Source organism: Thalassophryne amazonica, chromosome 2, assembly GCF_902500255.1.
Source record: "Thalassophryne amazonica chromosome 2, fThaAma1.1, whole genome shotgun sequence".
NCBI classification, from domain to species: Eukaryota; Metazoa; Chordata; class Actinopteri; order Batrachoidiformes; family Batrachoididae; genus Thalassophryne; species Thalassophryne amazonica.
Window position 1 is genome coordinate 114,374,501 of NC_047104.1, and position 23,024 is coordinate 114,397,524.

General features: G+C 41.4%; 1 protein-coding gene across 1 annotated transcript in view; it reads right to left on the reverse strand.

The window, feature by feature from the left end:
* The window catches only part of cmtm4 (CKLF-like MARVEL transmembrane domain containing 4), an 87,249-nt gene extending 69,260 nt beyond the window's left edge, over nucleotides 1-17,989 (reverse strand). The window contains exon 1 of the mRNA XM_034192320.1: nucleotides 17,422-17,989. Coding sequence (XP_034048211.1) covers nucleotides 17,422-17,607 — 186 coding nt within the window. The 5' untranslated portion in view covers nucleotides 17,608-17,989. The remainder of the gene's footprint in view (nucleotides 1-17,421) is intronic.
* Between the last annotated feature and the right edge of the window lie 5,035 nt (nucleotides 17,990-23,024).

The window sequence follows — 23,024 nt, forward strand, 5'->3', positions numbered from 1 at the left end:
TGTTGGAGAGCACAGCCTGCATGCAGATTATATTTCACCCTGGAGGTGTGTGTGTGTGTCTGTAGGCATGCATGACCCTTTGCATGCATGCACAATGCTGTTGTTGCCTTTGTGTCTCGGTACAAGTTCTGAATAAATAATTTGTTTCTCACAAAAGAACACGGCATATCGTGCCCGGTAACTTAATCACCAAACCTCCATAGACTGATAAATCCCAAACCATTTAACATTCATCACAAGTTAGAATAAATCGTAAAACATCTCTTAAGGCACGTCTCTAAGGTTTGTTGAGAAACAATCGCAATGTCTAATGTCGGGTCCTACAAGGTATCAAATTCAAGAGGTGAATATCAAGTGTAAACTGTGAACCAAGTAACTCCAGAGAGAAAGAAACACTTCTTATCTTCTTCTTCAAAACTTTATTTTACAATTTTCAGTTAACAAACACTGAACGCATGTGCAACATGAAACCCCCCCTTCCCCCACCCCATTAGGCTCATGGAAAAAAAAAGGGAAAAAAAAGGAAAAAAAAAAAAAAAAAAAAACAAGAAATGAAATGAAACGAACAAGATCCAGTACATCTCATGGTGTATTAGCTGAGTTGGTGTTATAGTTGCATCAAAGTTAGAATACTTTCAACTATCCAGTGCAACGGATGCTAAAGTACATCAACAGAAGGAAAAACCTTCTACAAACTCTATAAAGGGAGTCCAGGACAGAGTGAAATTTTTACGGGCTTTATATATCTTGTACCTCAGCTTTTCCAAGGGTAGAAAGGATAGTACCTCCCTCAACCACTGCAGAAATGACGGGGTTCGATTTCCAATTAAAGAGTATAAGTCTGCGTGCAAGTAAAGAGGCGAATGCCAAGGCATTTGCTTGAAGATTAGAAACTTTGTGGCCTGGAGGCGGTATGCCAAAAATGGCTGTATGATAGTCAGGTGTTATAGTCTGACCACAAATTTTAGAAAACACTTCGAATATCTGTCTCCAATAGTCGTTAAGGGAGGCACATGACCAAAACATATGTCCTGTTGTAGCGGGTACATGACTGCATCTTGGACAGCCAGGATCTATAGTGGGAAAGAGTTTGGATCATTTATCCCTTGAATAGTGTAGGCGATGGAGTACTTTAAATTGAATTAGACCATGACGTACACACAATGAAGAAGTATGAATACGAGGTCTGTCCATAAAGTATAGGTCCTTTTTATTTTTTTCAAAAACTATATGGATTTCATTCATATGTTTTTACATCAGACATGCTTGAACCCTCGTGCGCATGCGTGAGTTTTTCCACGCCTGTCGGTGACGTCATTCGCCTGTGAGCACTCCTTGTGGGAGGAGTCGTCCAGCCCCTCGTCGGAATTCCTTTGTCTGAGAAGTTGCTGAGAGACTGGCGCTTTGTTTGATCAAACTTTTTTCTAAACCTGTGAGACACATCAAAGTGGACATGGTTCGAAAAATTAAGCTGGTTTTCAGTGAAAATTTTAATGGCTGATGAGAGATTTTGAGGTGATACTGTCGCTTTAAGGACTTCCCACGGTGCGAGATGTGGCGCAGCGCTCTCAGGCGGCGTCATCAGCCTGTTTCAAGCTGAAAACCTCCACATTTCAGGCTCTATTGATCCAGGACGTCGTGGGAGAACAGAGAAGTTTCAGAAGAAGTCGGTTTCAGCATTTTATCCGGATATTCCACTGTTAAAGGAGATTTTTGCTCGCAGCTGCTGCGACGCTCCGCCACAGGAAAAACACCTCTGTTGGAAGCCTTAAGGACAAGTTGGAACATGTCCAGCTGTTAAACAATTTCTCATATACTCACTCCACTGAAAGCCATCAAAAGCCGCCTGGATTTTACAAGTGGTTATCAACACGGAGGTGTTTTTCCTGTGCCGCCGCACCGCGCCGGCTGCGTCCCGACGCGCGGACCCGTCCGCACGTCTTTCATTAAAAAAAATCTCCTTTAACAGTGGAATATCCGGATAAAATGCTGAAACCGACTTCTTCTGAAACTTCTCTGTTCTCTCACGACGTCCTGGATCAATAGAGCCTGAAATGTGGAGGTTTTCAGCTTGAAACAGGCTGATGACGCCGCCTGAGAGCGCTGAGCGACGTCTCGCACCGTGGGAAGTCCTTAAAGCGACAGTATCACCTCAAAATCTCTCATCAGCCGTTAAAATTTTCACTGAAAACCAGCTTAATTTTTCGAACCATGTCCACTTCGATGTGTCTCACAGGTTTAGAAAAAAATTTGATCAAACAAAGCGGCAGTCTCTCAGTAACTTCTCAGACAAAGGAATTCCGACGAGGGGCTGGACGACTCCTCCCACAAGGAGTGCTCACAGGCGAATGACGTCATCGACAGGCATGGAAAAACTCACGCATGCGCACGAGGGTTCAAGCATGACTGACGTAAAAACATGAATGAAATCCACATAGTTTTTGAAAAAAATAAAAAGGACCTATACTTTATGGACAGCCCTCGTACGTTTCAAACTGTGTTGCCATAGATCTTCAGAAAGCTTAACTCCTAAATCTTTTCCCATGCCAATTTAGCTTTCTCTCATGACCGTGGTTTCAGTTCCCCTATCATATCATAAATCACAGATACACATTTCTTTTCATACGGGACCAATCCCAGAATCGCATCTATGTGGTTCTTAGGTGGTGGGTGAGGAAATGATGAAAACTTTTCTCTGGTAAAGCTACGTACCTGAAGAAACCTAAAATAATGTGATCCGGGTATATTATGAACCTTTTCCAGTGTCTCAAATGATATAAACACATTATCAGGGTATAAGTCACGAAAGAATACTAATCTAGTTTTATGCCAGTATCGAAATGCATTGTCAAGCTGTGATGGGGGAAAGAAGTGGTTGTCTGCTATTCGGAAATACCTACTGTATTGTTTTAAATCAAAGTGTCCTCTAATCTGTGACCATATTCGAAGTGTGGCTTTGACGATTGGGTTTGTAACCAGTGTACTAGAGCTGCGTGGTATCGCCGATGTAACTGTTGGTAGCGGGTTGGATAACAGTTCCATGTGAACCCAGTCTGGACCCGTTTTATTCTCATATGTATGAATCCAATAATTTAGTTTTACTATATTAGCAGCCCAATAATACCAAAGAAAATTGGCTAATCCCAATCCACCTGCATCTTTGGGAACTTCCAGGTACAGCTTTTTCATCCTAGGGTTGGAACTGTTTCATATAAATGAAGCAATTAATCCATCTAGCTGCTTGAATGTTTTCATTGGAATAAATACAGGGATCATCTGGAACACATAAAGGAATCTCGGTAAAACCGTCATTTTAACTATGTTGATATGACCTGCCAACGAAAGTGGTATAGTTGACCATTTCTCGAAGTCTTGTTTTGTTTGCTCCAATAACATGCTGAAGTTGTGCTTTTCCAAGTTCTGCATGCTACGAGTAACTTTAATTCCCAGGTATGTAAATGTGTTATGTTCTATTTTAAATGGAAACTTGGAGTAATCCTCATCTGTGCCACCAATTGGAAAGAGCAGGCTCTTAGAGTAATTTAGCTTGTAACCTGAGAGACGTCTAAAGTTTTCTAGTATCTGTAATAACCTTGGAATCGATACTGTGGGTTCGGATATGTACAAGAGTAGATCATCTGCATATAGGGCCACTTTATGGACCTTACCGGCACGAGAGATACCTATAATACCCTCATCTGCTCTAAGGGCTATAGCAAGGGGTTCGATTGCCAAATCAAACAAATATGGGGAGAGACCACACCCTTGTCTGCAGGACCTGTAGAGAGAAAAATAATCAGAAATGTTATTGTTGGTCCGAACAGCTGCAATGGGTGCATCATATATTATTTTGATCCATGTTAAAAATGATGGTCCAAAGCCAAATCTTTCCAAAGCCGCAAACAAATACTGCCATTCCACCCGATCGAACGCTTTTTCTGCATCTAGGGAGACCACCATCTCTGTGGTCTCCCCAGACGCAGAGCATGGGGTATACAAGATATTAAATAATCTACGCATATTATAAAATGACTGTCTACCTGGGATGAAGCCGGTTTGGTCTGAATTGATGACTGTTGGAATTACACTGTCTATGCAGGTGGCTAATATTTTTGTAAGGATATTATAGTCGCAGTTTAAGAGGCTTATTGGACGGTATGAGCTGCATGATAAAGGGTCTTTATCTTTTTTAAGCAAAACTGAAATCATAGCCTGAGTCATGGTTTGGGGTAATTTCCGTTGTTCAAATATATCCTGATACAACTGGTTGAGGATAGGCCCTAATTTGTCAGAGAATTCCTTGTATATTTCAATTGGAAACCCATCAGGCCCTCCAGCCTTACCACTTTGCATTGATTTGATTGCCTGCACTACTTCTGTTGTGATACGTTTTTCTATCTGCGAACTAACTTCCGGGGTAATTTTTGGAATCGTCAGTCCTTCCAAGAATGTAGTAATGTCCGACGGGTCATCTGGTGGCTCCGATTTATAAAGATTTGTGTAATATTGCTTAAACTCTTGGTTTATTATATTGGGGTTAGTAGTTATCTCCCCTAGTTCTGTCCGAATTTCAGGAATAGTATTAACTGCAGTGGACTGCCTAATTTGGTGAGCTAGGAGCTTTCCAGCCTTCTCCCCGTGCTCATAAAATCTTTGTTTTGATTTAAAGAATAGCTGTTCTATTTGCTTAGTGGAGAGATTGTCAAATTCAGTTTTTAATAGTAATTTTTCTCTGTAGAGTTCAGGCGTTGGGGAGTCAGCGTATTTACGGTCCACCTCTGCTATATTGTCGGACACGTCACTTAGGCGCTGCTTGCGTTTCTTTCTCTCATAGGCCGTATAGGATATTATCTGGCCCCTGAGATAGGCCTTAAGGGCCTCCCACACTGTGGTTAATGGCATACCTGGTGTACGGTTAAACTCCAAAAAGCTATCAATTTGTTGGGAGATTAATTTTTGAAAGAGTCCTTAAGTAGTAACAGAGGGTCAAATCGCCATGTACAGCGTGGTCTGACACATTCTGGGAAACATATGTCCAGCTGTACTAGCCCATGATCAGAGATGACTATACTGTTATATTTGGAATCTTTAACTATAGGAAGAGTCTTGCTATCTACCAGGAAAAAAAAAAATCAATCCTGGAAAAAGAGTGGTGGACTGGGGAGAAAAAAAAAAAAAAAAAAAGAGTATTGTCTTGCAGTTGGGTTATCTCTCCGCCAGGGGTCGAAAAGTGCATATGTGCCCATGAATGATTGTATAACTGCACCAGAATTAGAAATCTTACTGTTTGGGTTAAAATTTGACCTATCTAATTTTGGATGCAGAACACAGTTGAAATCGCCCCCCAGTATCAATTGGTTGTTGTTAAGGTCTGGTAGTGCTGCTATAAATTTAGTAAAAAAAAAGGGGGTCATCCCAATTGGGTCCATATATGTTAGCCAACGTTACTTGTGTACCATATAGCTTGCCAGTCACTATAACATATCTACCTCTGGAGTCACACACAGTTTGTGATGGGATGAAGGGGATACCCATTCTAACCAAAATTGCTCTGCCACGTAATCTGTCATCGTTTTTTGAGCAGAATAATTGTCCTATCCAAGCTTTCTTTAGTTTTATACATTCATTTGATCGTAAATGAGTCTCCTGTAAAAACATAATGTCACTTCCTAATGTTTTTAAGTGTGCCAGTACCCTACTACGCTTCACTGCATTATGGACTCCCTTTATGTTCCAACTCAGAAAGTGAGTATAAGCTGGCTTGTGCATGTCAGACATTGTATTTCTAAGGTAGTCAAGAAAGAAAATAAAAGAACTAAAGCAAGTCCCTGTCCTACCCCTAAACTAAAATTGAGCCATGAACCTATGTGGTGATCTACTAAACTTCTTGAATTAACGCGACCTTAGGCTTCAGGTTTTTTTTTTTTTATGTATTCTACCGCCACTGCTGGGTCTTCAAACCGCTTCTCCTGACCCGACGAATCTGTGATGCGAAGTGTCACAGGGAACCACATACCAAACCTGACACCCTGGCAGCTCCGAAGTAAACGTTTGGCTTCGGCGAAGGCGGCTCTCCTCCTCGCCACCACCGCCGTATAGTCAGGAAATATGCTCACTCTTATCATGCAGGATCAGTGGTGCCAGGCGAGCTGCTGCTTGAAAGATCTCCTCTCGTTCCCGCAGATAGTGGAATCTGATCACGATGGTTCTGGGGGCCCCCCCCCCATTAGCGCGGCGGGCGCCGCGGTATGCCACATCCAGGGTTGGAGTGAAGTTCAGACTCAGCAGCTCCTGTAGTAATTTAGCAATGCTCGCAGTGGGCCGCCGCCCTTCACACGATTCAAGCCCTTCTTTTATCCCGACCAGACGCGCACAGTATCGGCGCCGACTCCCGTCCATTTCTTCCACTTTCTGACGGAGTGAAATGATTTCTGTTTTTAACGTGGCGACCACGTTGTCTGTAGTAGCCGCTCTGTCCGAATATGCATTCAGGCCGGATTCCAAATCGCTTAATCGAGTCTCCTGTTTCGCCACATCATCTCGAAGTGTGTCTATCTTGGTGTTCAAGTCCGCTGTGCTTGAGTCTATCCGTGCCAAAATTCTACTTTCACTACTTACAATGGCAGCCATGACAGTGGTCAGGTCCGTGGTCTCCTCCTCTGAGGAGTCCTCATTTGCGGATGCGTTTTCAGCTGAGTCCGAGGCTTTAGCGGAGGCCTCTTTCTTGTGGCGTTTTCCTTTAGGCATTTTGCCCTTTGGTTGTAAAAACAAGGAGCGAAAGGAGCAGTCAATATGACGCTCTAGCGTTGTTCTGCTGTCAGAGACAAATGTTGTCCCTCTAAAGTTGTTTTATACCAATATTATTTTAAAAAAAAAAGTTTTGCCCGGGTCTGGAACTCTGTCCAAACACGTCCTCACATGTCGCTGCTTGCTAGCGCCCCAGAAACATTTCTTATCTTGATGGACATGCGGGTCTCCTTCTGGTTTCATGCTACTGGTGGATGTTTGCGACTGGTACAGTGGGTGCAGCAGCCATTCACCCAAATAATAAGGTCATCTGTGCACGTGCAAATGCAGTGTAGCCACTTAGCACACTGGTCTCTTCAGACACACAAATCTTTCAGCAGTAAATAGAGGTCATGGCAGAATGTTAAGGGAAATATTACCTTGCTGGAAAGACATGAATGTGGAGGTCACACAGGAAACATGTCCTCAGGAAACTCACAAGGACAAATGGACACGGTGAGCAGTGTTGTGAAAGTAACTTTGACAAGTTACTTTTTTAGTTACTTTATACAGTTGCTTTATGCAGTTACTTCATTAGCAGCATTATGCAATTACTTTATTAGAATCTGCCGAAAACTTGCAACTAATAAGTAATGTAACTAATAAGGTAATGAGTAATCTAACTTGGTTACTCGTAAGATTGAGCAATCAGCAAAGTAACTAATACTAAAGACATTAAAGAGATTTTAGGTTTTTAAAGCAGCCACATTTCAGCCTGACATGAACCACTCTGATACAGCAAGTCCAGGAAGTATTCACAGCGCTGCACTTTTCCACATTTTGTTATGTTACAGCCTCATTCCAAAATGGAGTAAATTCATCACCCCCCCCCCCCCCCCCAAAAAAAAAAAATTTTTTTTACACACAATACCTAAAATGACAATGTGAAAAGGGGTTTATTATTAGTTCGTTTGTTTTTTTGAAATATTTTCAAGATAAAAAAAACTAAGAAATCACATGGTAAATGGACTGAATTTATACAGTGCTTTTCCATCTGCATCAGATGCTCAAAGTGCTTTACAATAATGCCTCACATTCAACCCAATGTCAGGGGGCTGCCATACAAGGTACTCACTTCACTCTGGCTCACTACACACCAGGAGCAACTAGGGGATTAAGGACCTTGCCCAAGGGCCCTTACTGATTTTCTCGTCAGGCTGGAATTTGAACCAACGCTTAACCACTAGACCATCACCTCCCCACATGTACATAATGCCTTTGCCATGAAGCTTAAAAATGAGCTCAGGTGCATCCTGTTTCCACTGATCATCCTTGAGATGTTTCTACAGCTTAATTGGAGTCCACCTGGGGCAAATTCAGTTGATTGGACACAATTTGGAAAAACACAAACCTGTCTACATATAAGGTCCCACAGTTGACAGTGCATGTCAGAGCACAAACCAAGCATGAAGTCAAAGGAATTGTCTGTAGACCTCTGAGAAAAGGGTTGTCTCGAGGCACAAATCTGGGAAAGTGTACAGAAACACTTCTGTTGCTTTGAAAGTCCCAATGAGCACAGTGGCCTCCGTCATCTCTGAAGAAGTTTGGATCCACCAGGACCCTTTCTATAGCTGGCCACCTGTCTAAACTGAGCAATCGGGGGAGAAGGGCTTTAGTTAGGGAAGTGACCAAGAACCTAAGAATGTTCACTCTGTCTAAGCTCCAGCATTCCTCTGTGGAGAGAGGAGAACCTTCCAGAAGGACAACCATCTCTGCAGCAATCCATCAATCAGGCCTGTATGGCAAAGTGGCCAGACAGAAGCCACTCCTTAGTAAAAGGCACATGGCAGCCCGCTTGGAGTTTTCCAAAAGGCACCTGAAGGACTCTCAGACCATGAGAAACAAAATTCTCTGGTCTGATCAGACAAAGATTTAACTATTTGGCCTGAATGCCAGGCATCATGTTTGGAAGAAACCAGACACCATCCGTACAGTGAAGCATGATGGTGGCATCATCTTGCTGTGGGGATGTTTTCCAGTGGCAGGAACTGGGAAACTCGTCAGGACTGAGGGAAAGATGCAGAATACAGAAATGTACATAGTCATCCTTGATGAAAACCTACTTCAGAGCACTCTTGACCTCAGACTGGGGAGCAGAGGTGTCAAATCCGGCTTCAGAAAGTTAAAAACCCTCCCATGTGTTGCTTTTACCTGTGCACCTACAACAGGTCATCTCAATAATTAGTTCATCCACCTGCCTGGAGAGCTGAACTAATTACAATCAGCTGGTTTATTGGGAAGATGGAACAAATATGTGGCTGGACTTTTACTTTCTCAAGCTGGATTTGACACCTCTGCTGAGGAGACAGTTCATCTTTCAGCAGGACAATGACCCTAAGCACACAACCAAAATATCAAAGGAGTGGCTTCAGGACAACTCTGTGAATGTCCTTGAGGGGTCCAGCCAGAGCCCAGACCTGAATGTGACTGAACATCTCTGAAGAGATCTAAAAGTGGTTGTGCATCGACACTCCTCATCCACCCTAATGGAGCTTGAAAGGTGCTGCGAAGAGGAATGGACAAAACTGCCCAAAGATAGGTGCACCAAGCTGATAGCAACATATTCAAGAAGACCTGAGGCTGTAATTGCTGCCAAAGGTGAATCAACAAAGTACTGAGCAAAGGCTGTGAATACTTACGTATATGCGATTTCTTAGTTTTTTGTTGTTTAAAAAAATTGCCAAAATTTCAGAAAAAAAAAAAAAAACTATAGCAAAGTAGACAGGACTTCAGGACTAGAAATAAACACTTAAGCCACTTAAAATGTAAAAACAAATTAGTGTATCCAGAAGATTAGCAGTAACAATTGAGATATAGCTTGTAAAACATACTTACTGTACTACAATGTATAAAAGTATACTATGAAGGCTTTTGGCAGTATTTGATAGAACTCAGTATCCTTTTTAATATCTCAGGTATCTGTATATGTCGCATGTGTTAAAATTTGCAAGATCTGAATTCTGTTCCATTTCACAATCCTCATCTTTGCAATAATGCTTGCAGTATTTTTCTGTTTATGTAGGAGTTATTAAAAGCAGTGATAATTTGCAGGACAAGAAAACATATTTGAATGCACACAGCCCCCCCCCCCCCCCCCCCCCCCCCCAAAAAAATCACAATAAATCAGGGGCACTGAAAGAGTGCATACCTCCACCATACCAAAGCTGGTAGTTGGGCTGGGTATTTGCAAGGACCTCATAATAAAATACATATCACAATACTTCAGGGGTGAGGGAATAAATCGATTCTTAGATGCATCACAATGTGGATGTGGAGGATTCTGAAATGATTCACAAATGTCAATAATTGAGTTTATAATAACTAGTGCAGTGCCGTAGGAAGTTTGTATTCCTATAGAAAATTAGGAGTTTAAGTAGATTTTTCATGGATGGTCATATGAGGCTGTGTGTGAGAGGTGTACATACTAGGGATGCACGATCCACAATTTTTCACTTCGGATTTTCACTACCCGGATTTGGATATCTGCCAATACCCATACTTTTCCGATCCGATACCAGAGCTCTGTTTGCTTTAATATTAATATTATTATATTGTTGATTTTATGAGGATTTTCTTAAAAAGGAGACCTGAAAGTTCAGATACAATTTACCAGAAGGTGTATCTAAGATGAAAGCCTAGATTTGATGTTTTGGTGAAAGAATTAAGCACTTTTAGTACTTTATTCTGAGAATAGCCAGCATTGATTTTATTAACATCCTGGTGTAAATATGGTATCACCATATGTGTAGAACTCAAAAAGAATGATAGGCTGAGTTTTCATTAAAAAACAACTGAAATGTGGTAAAATGTCTTCATAAATATGAAAGAACAGGCTCTTAATAATTATTAACTATCACATTCTGTATTTTTTTCCTCAAGATTTGTTTTTGCATAAGTTTGAAAAAACAACAGCTCATAAGTTTAGCATAAATTACTTATCATGAATTTAATTTTCGAAGTGGCACTAATGACAACACTCATACTGAACATCATTTCACTTGCATAGACTGATTTTGGAGATCAAGCAATAATTGCAGATGGGCTTTCTGAGGTCCCAGATAGCTTTTCTGATTTCCTTTTCTAACTTTCAGAATTTAGTAAATTAGCATATGGGCCATTGATACTTATGTGTAGACACTAGTCCCTAGAGGCAATTATTTTTTGTTTCAAATCTGGGCAAATGCAGTCCCAGTCCCTGTGCATTGCGATGCCTCCTTATTGTGCCTCCTCACTGTGCATCTTGAAACAGCCACACCACTTTTTTTTCCAGAGAGTCCGACATTTATATGTATTTATATATAACTGTACGAGGTCTCTTAGATAATAAACTGACCCTTTTATTTTTTTTTAACTATATGGATTTGAATGACATGCGATTACACCAATCATGCTTGAACCCTCGTGCGCATGCATGAGTTTTTTCACGCGTGTCGGTGACGTCATTTCCCTGTGGGCAGGCCTTGAGTGAGATGTGGTCCCGCCCTCTCGGCTGAATTCCTTTGTTTCACACGCTGCTCGAGACGGCGCGCGTTGCTTTATCAAAATTTTTTCTGGACCTGTGAGGAATATCCGAGTGGACACTATTCGAGAAATTAAGATGGTTTTCTGTGAAAAGTTTAACGGCTGATGAGAGATTATGGGGTGTTTCTGTCGGTGTAAGGACTTCCCACGGAGCGGGACGTCCTGCAGCGCTTCCAGGCACTGTCGTCGGCCTGTTTCGAGCTTAAAACATCCTAATTTAAGGCTTAATTCACCCAGGACATCGTGAGAGAACAGAGAAGATTCAGAAGAGGCCGGCATGAGGAATTTATGCGGACATTCCACTGTTTAAGCACATTTTTTTAATGAAAGACGTACGCGCAAATTCGCCGAGTCGTTTCCGTGACGACTCGGCAAATCTGTGTGCGCCGCGACAGGAAAAACACCTCCGTGTTGAAAACCATTTGTAGAATTCAGGCGGCTTTTAATGGCTTTCAACAAGTGAGTAACTGAGAAATTGTTTAACAGCTTGGGCATGTTCCAACTTGCCCGTTAAGATTTCCAACGGAGGTGTTTTTCCTGCCGCGACCCCCCGCGGTCGGGTCCGGCCCGACATGCGACTCTACCCGCACGTTCTTTCATTACAAAATGACCGTTAACAATGGAATGTCCGAATAAACTCCTCATGCCGACTTCTTCTGAACGTTCTCTGTTCTCTGACGACTTACTGCGTCAACAGAGCCTGAAATGTGGAAGTTTTCAACTTGAAACGGCGAGACGCTGCCGCCTCGAAGCGCAGATCGCCGTCAGGCGCCGTGGGCCGTCCTTAAAGCGACACTACCAGACCAAAATCTCTCATCAGCCGTTAAAATTTTTACCGAAAACCAGCTGAATTTATTGAATGGTGTCCACTCAGTTGTGCCTTACAGTTTTGAAAAAATTTTTATCAAACAAAGCAACAGTCTCTGAGCCATTCCTAAACAATGAAAAAATCGACGTGAGGGTGGACGACTCCTCACTCAAAGACTGCCCACAGGCGAATGACGTAACCGACAGGCGTGAAAAAACTCTCGCATGCCCACGAGGGTTCAAGCATGTCTGATGTAATCACACGTGATTCAAATCCATATGGTTTTTGAAAAAATAATAAGGTCGGATACTTTTCTAATAGACCTCGTACATAACACTGCTGATTGGCATGCTTAGGTCCTTGGATATATTTTATGTCCCTTTCCTGTTTTATATAGTTGAAAACTCACTAACCTTTTATACACACATACACTGATTACAAGAAAACAGATCACAGGTGAGGATGGTTATCTTTAGTAGCCATTTAAACTTGTTTGAGTCAACTTGGGTACATGTTATCAGGCCAAAATCACCAGGGTATGTAAACTTTTGATCAGGGTGATTTGGTTAGTTTCAGGTGTCAATATGATTTAAAAAGAGCAAACACAGCTGTTGGACAATAAATGGCTTCACACAATCACTAATCATGAGTGAAAAAAAAACGTTTTTGTTATATTCATGTTCTCTGAGAAATGGCCAAAAAAAAAAAAAAAATCAAAAATTCTGCCAGGGTATGTTAACTTTTGAGGACAACTTTATATAGATTTTCTATCCCATCTGGGGATCGACCAATAGACAATCTTCCTCACCACCCGATTACCATGACGATGATAATAATTATTATTATCAACAATGAACGTCTGATTTTTCCCAGTATATAAGTTGCACCAGTGTGTAAGTCCCAGGACCTCCGAAACTAGTAAAAAAGCCACCACTTATATTCCAGAAAATATGGTAAGTGTTAAAAAAAATTCTTGCTGGGGAAGATAAAGAAATATTATGTGTGAAAATCAGTTTTCATCTTACTTCCATTGCTACTATGGCATGCAGTAAGTATCCTGACAAAAATTAAAACAAATCTGAAAGAAATTGGTCACTGTAATACCTCATAACAGGCAATTTCAAAGAATCCAAACATCAAAATAAGGCTAATATTTAGCTATTTCTGATTATTTTTGTTTTAAAAAGATAACATATTTGATGGCATCACTGAATGTTTCAACACTCGGGCAACCTTTTTCTACCCAATTCTCATGCATCCAAACCACCAGAGTAATTTTATTGTTTTTTTGATACCTTGAGCAACTGCCAAAAAGATGAATTTTTTTATAGCGTATCTTCACAAAAGCCTGATAGTTTCTGGCACCAGCAACATGGATTATCTTTATTCCGACATATCAATGAATGATTTTAACCATTTTGCCAATTGTGGAAATTCCAGTTGGAGTGTGTTCAAAATTAAAGCCCCCCCCTGAATGGTTTGCTGGTGCACTGTGTGGAACTAGTAGAAAAGGAAGCATCGACTTGAGTGGTGTCTCTCAACTCCATATGTATCACACACAGCAGACCACAAACATAATATGAAACCTGTCTTATTCTTAACTTCCACTCATTATAAACATCTCCCCCAGTCGCCCGACAACCTCAACCACCCACAAGCTGAAAATAATGTTTCTACATAGTGGTTTCTAAGACAAAACAAATTGTAACTGCTGTGTGAACAAAGTTCAAGTTAATAATTGGCAAAACAGAAGGTATGTTTTCTAGGTCATATTATGTATATCCAAAAAGACATGGAAAAAACACAGTACTGCACTCTGTAATTATATCATCCTACAGTTTGGACTTTATGTTGTGCTGTAAAATAATGATTGAAATAATTGCTAATTCCCACAGAAATGTGACACGTAAGCATATTGCTTCATGCACAGGCCTGTCTAATTGGACACAGATTAAGAAAAATAAACACACGGACAAAATTGTTGGCACCTTCTGTTAAAGAAAGAAAAATCCACAATGGCCACTGAAGTAACCTGAATGTGACAAAAGTAATTGCAGTGACGATCGCATTTAGTTACTCAGATGGGAGAGGGGAGAAATACATTTTCTAACGCATTTAAAAAATCATTCCAAATGGGTGATGTTCCCATTTATTTTCTATTTTGCGATGATTACACGAGACATTTGTACTTAAACTAAAAGGTGTCTACAATGAAAACATGAAAGTGGTAGCGATAAAAATTGTGTACCTCTACCGCAGCCAAGTTAATTAAAAGCCCCGCATCACCTGTGGCTGCCATTTAATACACCTGGTGCACCTCTTTACCGTGACCCACTGTGGATAATACAAAATAAAAAAAATTAACTAATGAAAATCAGACAATGCTTTTGAATTGTGGTTCGACAGAATCATTAAAAAAAAAACTAATGGGGAATTCTGACACTTCAGTTCAGGAGATGTACTTATTTCAATATGAGTTGTGATGTGACTGATACCTCTAGGAGCAAATCAGGGCGTCTTCAAACAGCCTAGGCAGGGACTGAATTTATTCATTCGTGATTATATAAAGGCAAGTTCATAAGTATCACAATTTTTTTTTATTTTTTATAATTTTTGCCTTTGTATACCGCCACAATGGAGTCGAGATGAAATTATACATTCACAATGTGCTTGTAGTGTAGACTATAATTATACTACTTTGTCCATTCATTCATTTTCCACACCTGTTTGGAGCCTACCTCAGCAGTCATAGGGCAAGAGACGGGGTACACCCTGGACAGGATATACAGTAGTGTTCAGAATAATAGTAGTGCTGTGTGACTAAAAAGATTAATCCAGGTTTTGAGTATATTTCTTATTGTTACATGGGAAACAAGGTACCAGTAGATTCAGTAGATTCTCACAAATCCAACAAGACCAAGCATTCATGATATGCACACTCTTAAGGCTATGAAATTGGGCTATTAGTAAAAAAAAGTAGAAAATGGGGTGTTCACAATAATAGTAGCATCTGCTGTTGACACTACAAACTCAAAACTATTATGTTCAAACTGCTTTTTTAGCAATCCTGTGAATCACTAAACTAGTATTTAGTTGTATAACCACAGTTTTTCATGATTTCTTCACATCTGCGACGCATTAATTTTGTTGGTTTGGAACCAAGATTTTGCTCGTTTACTAGTGTGCTTGGGGTCATTGTCTTGTTGAAACACCCATTTCAAGGGCATGTCCTCTTCAGCATAAGGCAACATGACCTCTTCAAGTATATTGACATATCCAAACTGATCCATGATACCTGGTATGAGATATATAGGCCCAACACCATGGTAGCAGAAACATGCCCATATCATGATGTCTTGAATGTCCCATTTTCCTCAGGCTTTCAAAGAGAAAAGCATGTTCAACAGGTGCTGGCTTCATCCTTAAATAGGGGACACCTGATTCACACCTGTTTGTTCCACAAAATTGACAAACTCACTGACTGAATGCCACACTACTATTATTGTGAACACCCCATTTTCTACTTTTGTTTTTACTAATAGCTCAATTTCATAGCCTTAAGAGTGTGCATATCATGAATGCTTGGTCTTGTTGAATTTGTGAGAATCTACTGAATCTACTGGTACCTTGTTTCCCATGTAACAATAAGAAATATACTCAAAACCTGGATTAATCTTTTTAGTCACATAGCACTACTATTATTCTGAACACTACTGTATATATATATATATATGTATATATGTGTGTGTGTGTGTGTGTGTGTGTGAGACCAACTTTACAACACAGAGTTTAAAAACTACAAAGACACTCAAATGACCTGCAATTCATGGAGGGAAACTGTACGCACTGTAATGTTACTTTGGAGGTTGATGATTGTATAAAGAAGTGGAGCTCACTGAGGGACAAATTAATCCAAAAAAAAACATTGTTACTGTGGTAAAATGCAATAAGACACCCACCAATGTGACAGAGATCTTCCGCAAAGATCATTCTGCACCTCCTGACTTGTAACTAACCCATTACATATGTAGCGGCTGCACTCTGCATTGTGTTGTTATGACTCTGCCCATTCGCTCCCCTCGGGACGTGAACTCACGATCTCCGGCATAGGAGTCGGCCTCTCTAACCAGAAGGCTAAAACCCAGGGCTCTGGCCTTGTGACCAGAGAATCCTTTTGAGCTGTTGGGAGTGAGGTTTACTAACTACATCTGCACAGTGACACCTGCTGGCCTCCGTTACACATACATATAAAAAATTTTGTCCATTTTATACATATAGCAGTTTACGATTATAACGGACAAAATTCACTGGTCCACCTGAAAACATTATGGGTTGCCACACTGGCGAGAATTCGTACTTCCGCGACTGAGCGCCTGATGAAAACAAGCTCGGGCTGCATTGTCTATTGAAATCAGCTGGTTTTGTTTTGTCTCTAACTTGCTTCTAACAGCCACCTAACAGCTATCACTGCCTGGAACCACACTGACCTGAAATGGACCATTGTACATTAAATTGACTTTACTGACGAGTCTGACCCCTTTGAAAGGTGACCAAATTACATGTATTTGTACTGAGCTTGGCGATGTTGTCATCGGCCAAAAATGGTCACCAGAGGGCGCTCGGTGTAATGTAACCCATATGCCAGTTCTACTGTACCACAGTAACTGCCTACTGAGTATTCAGATACCCTACGGACTGTGACATAATGCTTTTTCCCTACTGTACAGTCAGCTATTAGCCTTGTTGTTGTTATTACAATGACCGTTATTGTTGCTAGTATTCATATTATAAAAATCCCAGGCCAAGCTCCCTCCCAACCTACCAAAAACGCTTTTGGTAGGTTGGGGTCGCCACAGCAAATCCGAGGTGGATCTGCGTGTTGACTTGGCATACGTTTTACGCCGGATGCCCTTCCTGACGCAACTCCACATTACATGGAGAAATGTGGCAGGGGTGGGATTTGAACCCAGTACCTTCTGCACTGAAACCAAGTGCATTAACCACTTGGCCACCACCCCTATAAATACATATAATACAGCTACCAAAATCCCGAACAGGAACACGATACACACCGGCTGCCTTTCACAATAAGAGCCTTCTGTATGTACTGTCTGAATTATAACGATTTCCAGTGGCAATAAACGTGACACTTTGACCGACGGAGAGAAGGCAAACCAACGTTTAGCCACATTCCATGTAAATACAAAATGTTTAACTCGTAACTGGGTGTAATAACACCTTAGTGAACAGTACAGTAGATAAAGAAAAACAGACTTGACCCTGAATTGTGTGGTGCGGGAACTTACCACTTCAACCACTTTTAGAATGCCGAAATATGACTTGAGGTACTCCATATCGCACCTTATTCCTCCCAGAACGTTCCTGGCGTGGACGGGTTCGGTGGTAGGCTGGTAGGGGCTGCTGGCCCCGGAGATCATGGAGGTGTTGGAGGCCTCGCCGTCAAAGCCCTCCGTCTCCTCGGTGGTCCTCATGATGGTTTTTAGACGAGCTGCAGCTCTCCGGCCCAAAAAGAAGAAAAAAAAACTTAAAGAGGACCGAGCCGCTCGTGCTCCGTGACAGTCAGCACGCGGAGTTCCACGCAGAATGGAGAAAAGAACCGGACTTTCCGGTCAGTCGCCCCTCAGCTTTACCTTTAAACCGGATCCTGCGCCGTTTCCTTCTGTCGTCTCCGCGCTGACTTGTAACGACGTTCGAGGGGTCACTTATTCGAGTCCCAGTGTCACTTTACGGCGAGCGAGTCTGGTTGGGAGGGGGAAATACCCACCGGGTCCGGACTCTGACACCACAAACCACTCCAACGCTCGTCCCGGTCCAAAACACCGAGCAGAAAACCGCAAGTCCTCCGTCGTGAACTTAACGACGCGAGCGCGCGCAGCGAGCGACGCAGCGCGGGCGCCGCTTCCAGTCGCGGTCGATGCAGAGAGCAAGTCTCCGCCCACTCTCCGCCCCGTCTGCACAAACTGCACAAACCTGTTCCACGCCGACAGGATCCAGCTTAGCTGCTCATTTTGTTTTTGTTTTTTTAGCTTCTTTCTCAGTCCTGTCGCTCTTTCTGACTGCGCTGTTTGCGTCGTTATGCCTCTGCAGCAGCCTGCAAAGTTACAGCCATATGTTAAATAAAAGTATAATTCTTTGCTGGCAACAATTAAAATAGCCTGTCAGGTGTAACGACAGATTATGCGACCCATCGGATTCTGTGAACGGATTCAGGTGCGTAGCCAGAGGGGTACTCGTTCTTAGGGATTTATCAGCAAGGGGGTAATAATAAGCTTTGACAAAATGTTTAAAGCTGTACAGCCTTCCAAATTTCACAAAACTGACAACGTGTAGTTTCTATCTAAATCCAAGCATTATACGTAATGTATGTTTATTACAGCTCATTTTAATGAAGAGAACATATTTATTTGTGGGGGGGGGGGGTACAGAAGCGCATTGCCTTCACTGGATAAAGAAAAAAAAGACTTATCTCGTAATTACAAGCTAAGGTGTCTAATTACACCCCATCTACAGGGGTAATTAGGATGGGACAGGATGGGATGAATCATCTAGCAAAGATTTGTCCCATCCTGTCTCTGGCTGATGCTGAGACTTTGATACATGCATTTGTTTCTTCAAGATTGGCCTATTGTAATGTTCTATTTTCTGGTTTGCCACAGTCCAATGTTAGGGGTCTTCAACTGGTTAAAAATGCTGCTGCCAGACTTTTGACTCGAGGCAGAAAGTTTGACCATATTACGCCCATTTTGACATCCTTTGACTGGCTTCCTGTTGCTGCAAGATCAGATTTTAAGGTTCTGTTATTGGCTTTTAAAATTGTTCATGGACTTGCATCTCCCTATCTGGTTGACCTGGTCAAGCCCTGTGTACCGGCTCGGGCCCTGCACTCACAAGGTGCAGGACTTTGTGTTCCCAGAGTGAATAAAAAGTTTGCCGGTCATAGAGCTTTCTCCTACCGTGCCCCAGCTCTGTGGAATGATTTCCCAGCACATATACAGCAGTCGGATAATGTGGAGACTTTTAAAACGAGACTGAAAACCCATCTGTTTTCTTTGTTTTTATGTGTGTTTATTCGTGTGTTCTTTTATGTTTTGTCTTTTTATTGTTTTTAATTTTTTTAATTCAATTTTTTTCTGTTTTCGGTATTGTGTTATGTAAACCTTGACACCTTGAGGTGACCTCATTGTGAGGTGGTGCTATAGAAATTCATAAATTTGAATTTTCATCTACAGAAGCATTCATTGCATTGTCATCTGGTCGCATTGCATGTGATCAGATGATATACCTTTGTAGCTATGGAGGGGTTTGAATACCAGATTGTTTATTCTTGAGACTGAGGCTCTTTACCAGGTCAACCAAAGGAGAACCTTTTCAATCTGTACTTCACCTTGTTACAGTAGCATTGCAGTTTTTGTAAACACATCAGCGTTAATCAATATTACCAGTACAGTTGTGTTCAAAATAATAGCAGTGTGTTTTTAAGAGTCAAGCTCAAAATCATTACAATAGCTTTTATTCCCATATATGCAGCTGCACTACACATTCTATTTCAAATCAAAATATTAAGAAAAATATATTAAATTTGTCTTTACAGTTTGCTCTGTGTAAGCCTGATCTCAGAAGCTAAGCAGTGTGGGGCCTGGCTAATACTTGGATGGGAAACACACAGGGGCTGTGTTTCTCTCCAGGTAAAACTCAAGTTGTCAGTAACAGCATCTGGTGAAAAACTTGTCCCAAATACCTGTGCGGGTCTGGCTGTATCTGCTGTGGTGACTCCGAACAAACTGGAGCAACCAAAAGGCCGATGACATTATTACTATGAAGATAAAAGGAATATTTGGCTGTTCAAAAAAGTGTGCATTTTTCTTTACAAACTCAAACATTTACTGTATTAAATATTTAGATTTCCTGTGAACCACTGAACTAATATTTAGTTGTAGAACCACTGTTTCTGAGAACAGCTTCACGTCTGTCTTGCACAGAGTCGACCAACTTCTGGCACCTGTGATCAGGTATTCCAACCCAGGATGATTGGACTACATTCCACAGGGCCTCTGCATTTCTTGGGTTTGTCTCAGAAACAGCATTTTTGATGTCATCCCATAAATTTTCTATTGGATTAAGGTCCTGGGATTGGGCTGGCCACTCCATAACAATCCAAGAACCAAGTTGCTGCTCGCTTGCTGGTGTGTTTTGGGTCGTTGTCTTGTTGAACCACCCATTTCAGGGGCATTTCCTCTTTGGTATAAGGCAACATGATCTCTTCAGTATTTTGATGTATTCAAACTGATCCATGATCCCTGGTATGGGATAAATAGGCCCAACACCATAGTATGAGAAATATCCCCATATCATGACGCTTGCTCCACCACGCTTCACTGTCTTCACAGTGTACTGCTTGAATTCAGTTTTTGGGGGTCATCTGACAAACTGTCTGTTAAGGTTGCCATTTTAAAGCATTTGAGATCATTTTAGCTTAAAAGTCAAATCAAATCAAATCAATTTTATTTATATAGCGCCAAATCACAACAGTTACCCCAAGGTGCTTTATATTGTAAGGCAAGGCCATACAATAATTACAGAAAAACCCCAACAGTCGAAACGACCCCCTGTGAGCAAGCACTTGGCGACAGTGGGAAGGAAAAACTCCCTTTTAACAGGAAGAAACCTCCAGCAGAACCAGGCTCAGGGAGGGGCAGTCTTCTGCTGGGACTGGTTGGGGCTGAGGGAGAGAACCAGGAAAAAGACATGCTGTGGAGGGGAGCAGAGATCACTCACCAATGATTAAATGCAGTGGTGCATACAGAGCAAAAAGAGAAAGAAACACTCAGTGCATCATGGGAACCCCCCAGCAGTCTACGTCTATAGCAGCATAACTAAGGGATGGTTCAGGTGACCCTGAACCATCCCTTAGTTATGCTTAAAAGCCTATCATTTTCTGCACTTCTTTCTCTCTCCAATCAACTTTTTAATCAAAGTACTCTGTTCTTCTGAACAATGTCTTGAAAGACCCATTTTACTCAGATTTTCAGAGAGAAATGCACAACAACCACCATGTACATTTTCCGCATTCGTCCTTAAATAAGGTCTAACTGCTTGCCTGGTCTGCTTGAGGTTTCTTCCTCAAATCATCAGAGGGAGTTTTTCCTTACCACTGTCCCCTGTGCTTGCTCTGGGGGTTGGTAAGGTTAGACCTTAAGGCCCGGTCACACGGCGATCACTGAGCGAAGGAAAAAAAAAAAGTGACAAAGCGTCAAGAAAAAGTGCACTTCTCCCATCACCGAAAAGCCTGAGTGCAGAGCGCATACAAGACCGAAATGAAACCAAAACTAAGAAAAGAAAAATGAAGCGAACAGCAACCTTGACACTTTGCAGCAGCAAGAGCTAGTTGTCTTGACAACAGGTCTATCTTCACTACAAATGTGTGCACGCACAGAAAAATGCACCTTTTTTTTTAAAGCCTAATGTTCCTTTTCCTTGACTTTCTGTAAAGTAAATTTGATATTTTTCTTCATGTTTTGTTTAGGAATAGAACGTGCAGTGTTCCAAATGCATTTGCGTGTATGGAAATAAAAGCCATTATAAGGATTTTGAGCTTTATATACTTTTTTAAACACACTGCTTTTATTTTGAACACAACTGTATACTGAAACTTGGCACGCACAAAATCATGACAGATCGATTGTAATTATATTACAAAACACTTAAGAACACTCATTGAGAGTGTGAACTACAAACAATAGTTTTCTCATTTGACCATCTCAACTTTAATATATTTTCAAATCATCCTAAGATATCTAATTCAAAGAAGTCATTTAATGGTCTAACTGCAGGTAATTTAGTGACACCCCCATTGCTGTGGTTTTGAAAAAAAAATGCTGAGTCCTCAGTATCTGAGACAACAAAGATGTGGCAGAGATCTTCAAAATAATGGTATTATGACTGGTCTTGAGACCAAGACAATCTTGAGTGTTACAACCGTAATGGCGACATTAGAGGAATAATTATTTTGGCCATCAAATGAAGCAAAACTTTATCACCAAGTACCACACAGTATAAAAACTGAATGGATACAGCTTGTCTTGAAATAACTGCATCACCATTCCAGTAGATTGCAGTACAGCCCTGTCGCACTCCAAAGGCATGCATGTCATCAGTCTCTGGTGACCTTCTCCTCTCAGAAGACATGTTGTCAGGCACGTGACCTACAGTATGCAGCAAGTCAAAGCAAAGGGTAAAACAAATAGTTCATGAACAGACTACAGGCATTAGATGTGGATTAACATTTTATTGTGTGTTGCAGTATTGCTTATAAGTTCATAGACAAAGCTGATGAGTCACAAAATTTGGTTGTTAGATAATACTAGTGTTAATTAGCTTAGTTAGCTATTCAGCTAACAACAGTACCATGAACTAAAGTGACGCTCTGCTCAGTAGCAATATCTGACACCTGCCGGGACAGGGAGCCTGTACTCAAATTCTAGAAATGTCACCTCATTACGTTTAAATGCAAATATGTTAGCTGCCGTAAACCAGACAGTGGGGCTTGTGTAGCATTTGCTGAAAGAGCACCTCTCAAAATCATTGCTCTTTTTTGCTTCACTAGGAATCAGATAAAATGACCCTTTAACAGTATTATTGGTACAACCAAAGATATGGTTTTTGCATGTTTAAACCGCAGATACGCACCAAGTATGGACTAAGAGTAAATACAAACCACCAGGGAACAATGGCGTGCGAGATTGGCCAGAGAACCGGCGCAGCAGGGGCGGTATTGCATTCGCTCTGCCGTTGAGCCAAAAAGCAAAGCTCTCAGTCTACTGGTCAATCTTTGTTCCTGCTTTCACTTGTAGTCGTGAGAGTTGGGTCATGACCACAAGAACTAGATTGC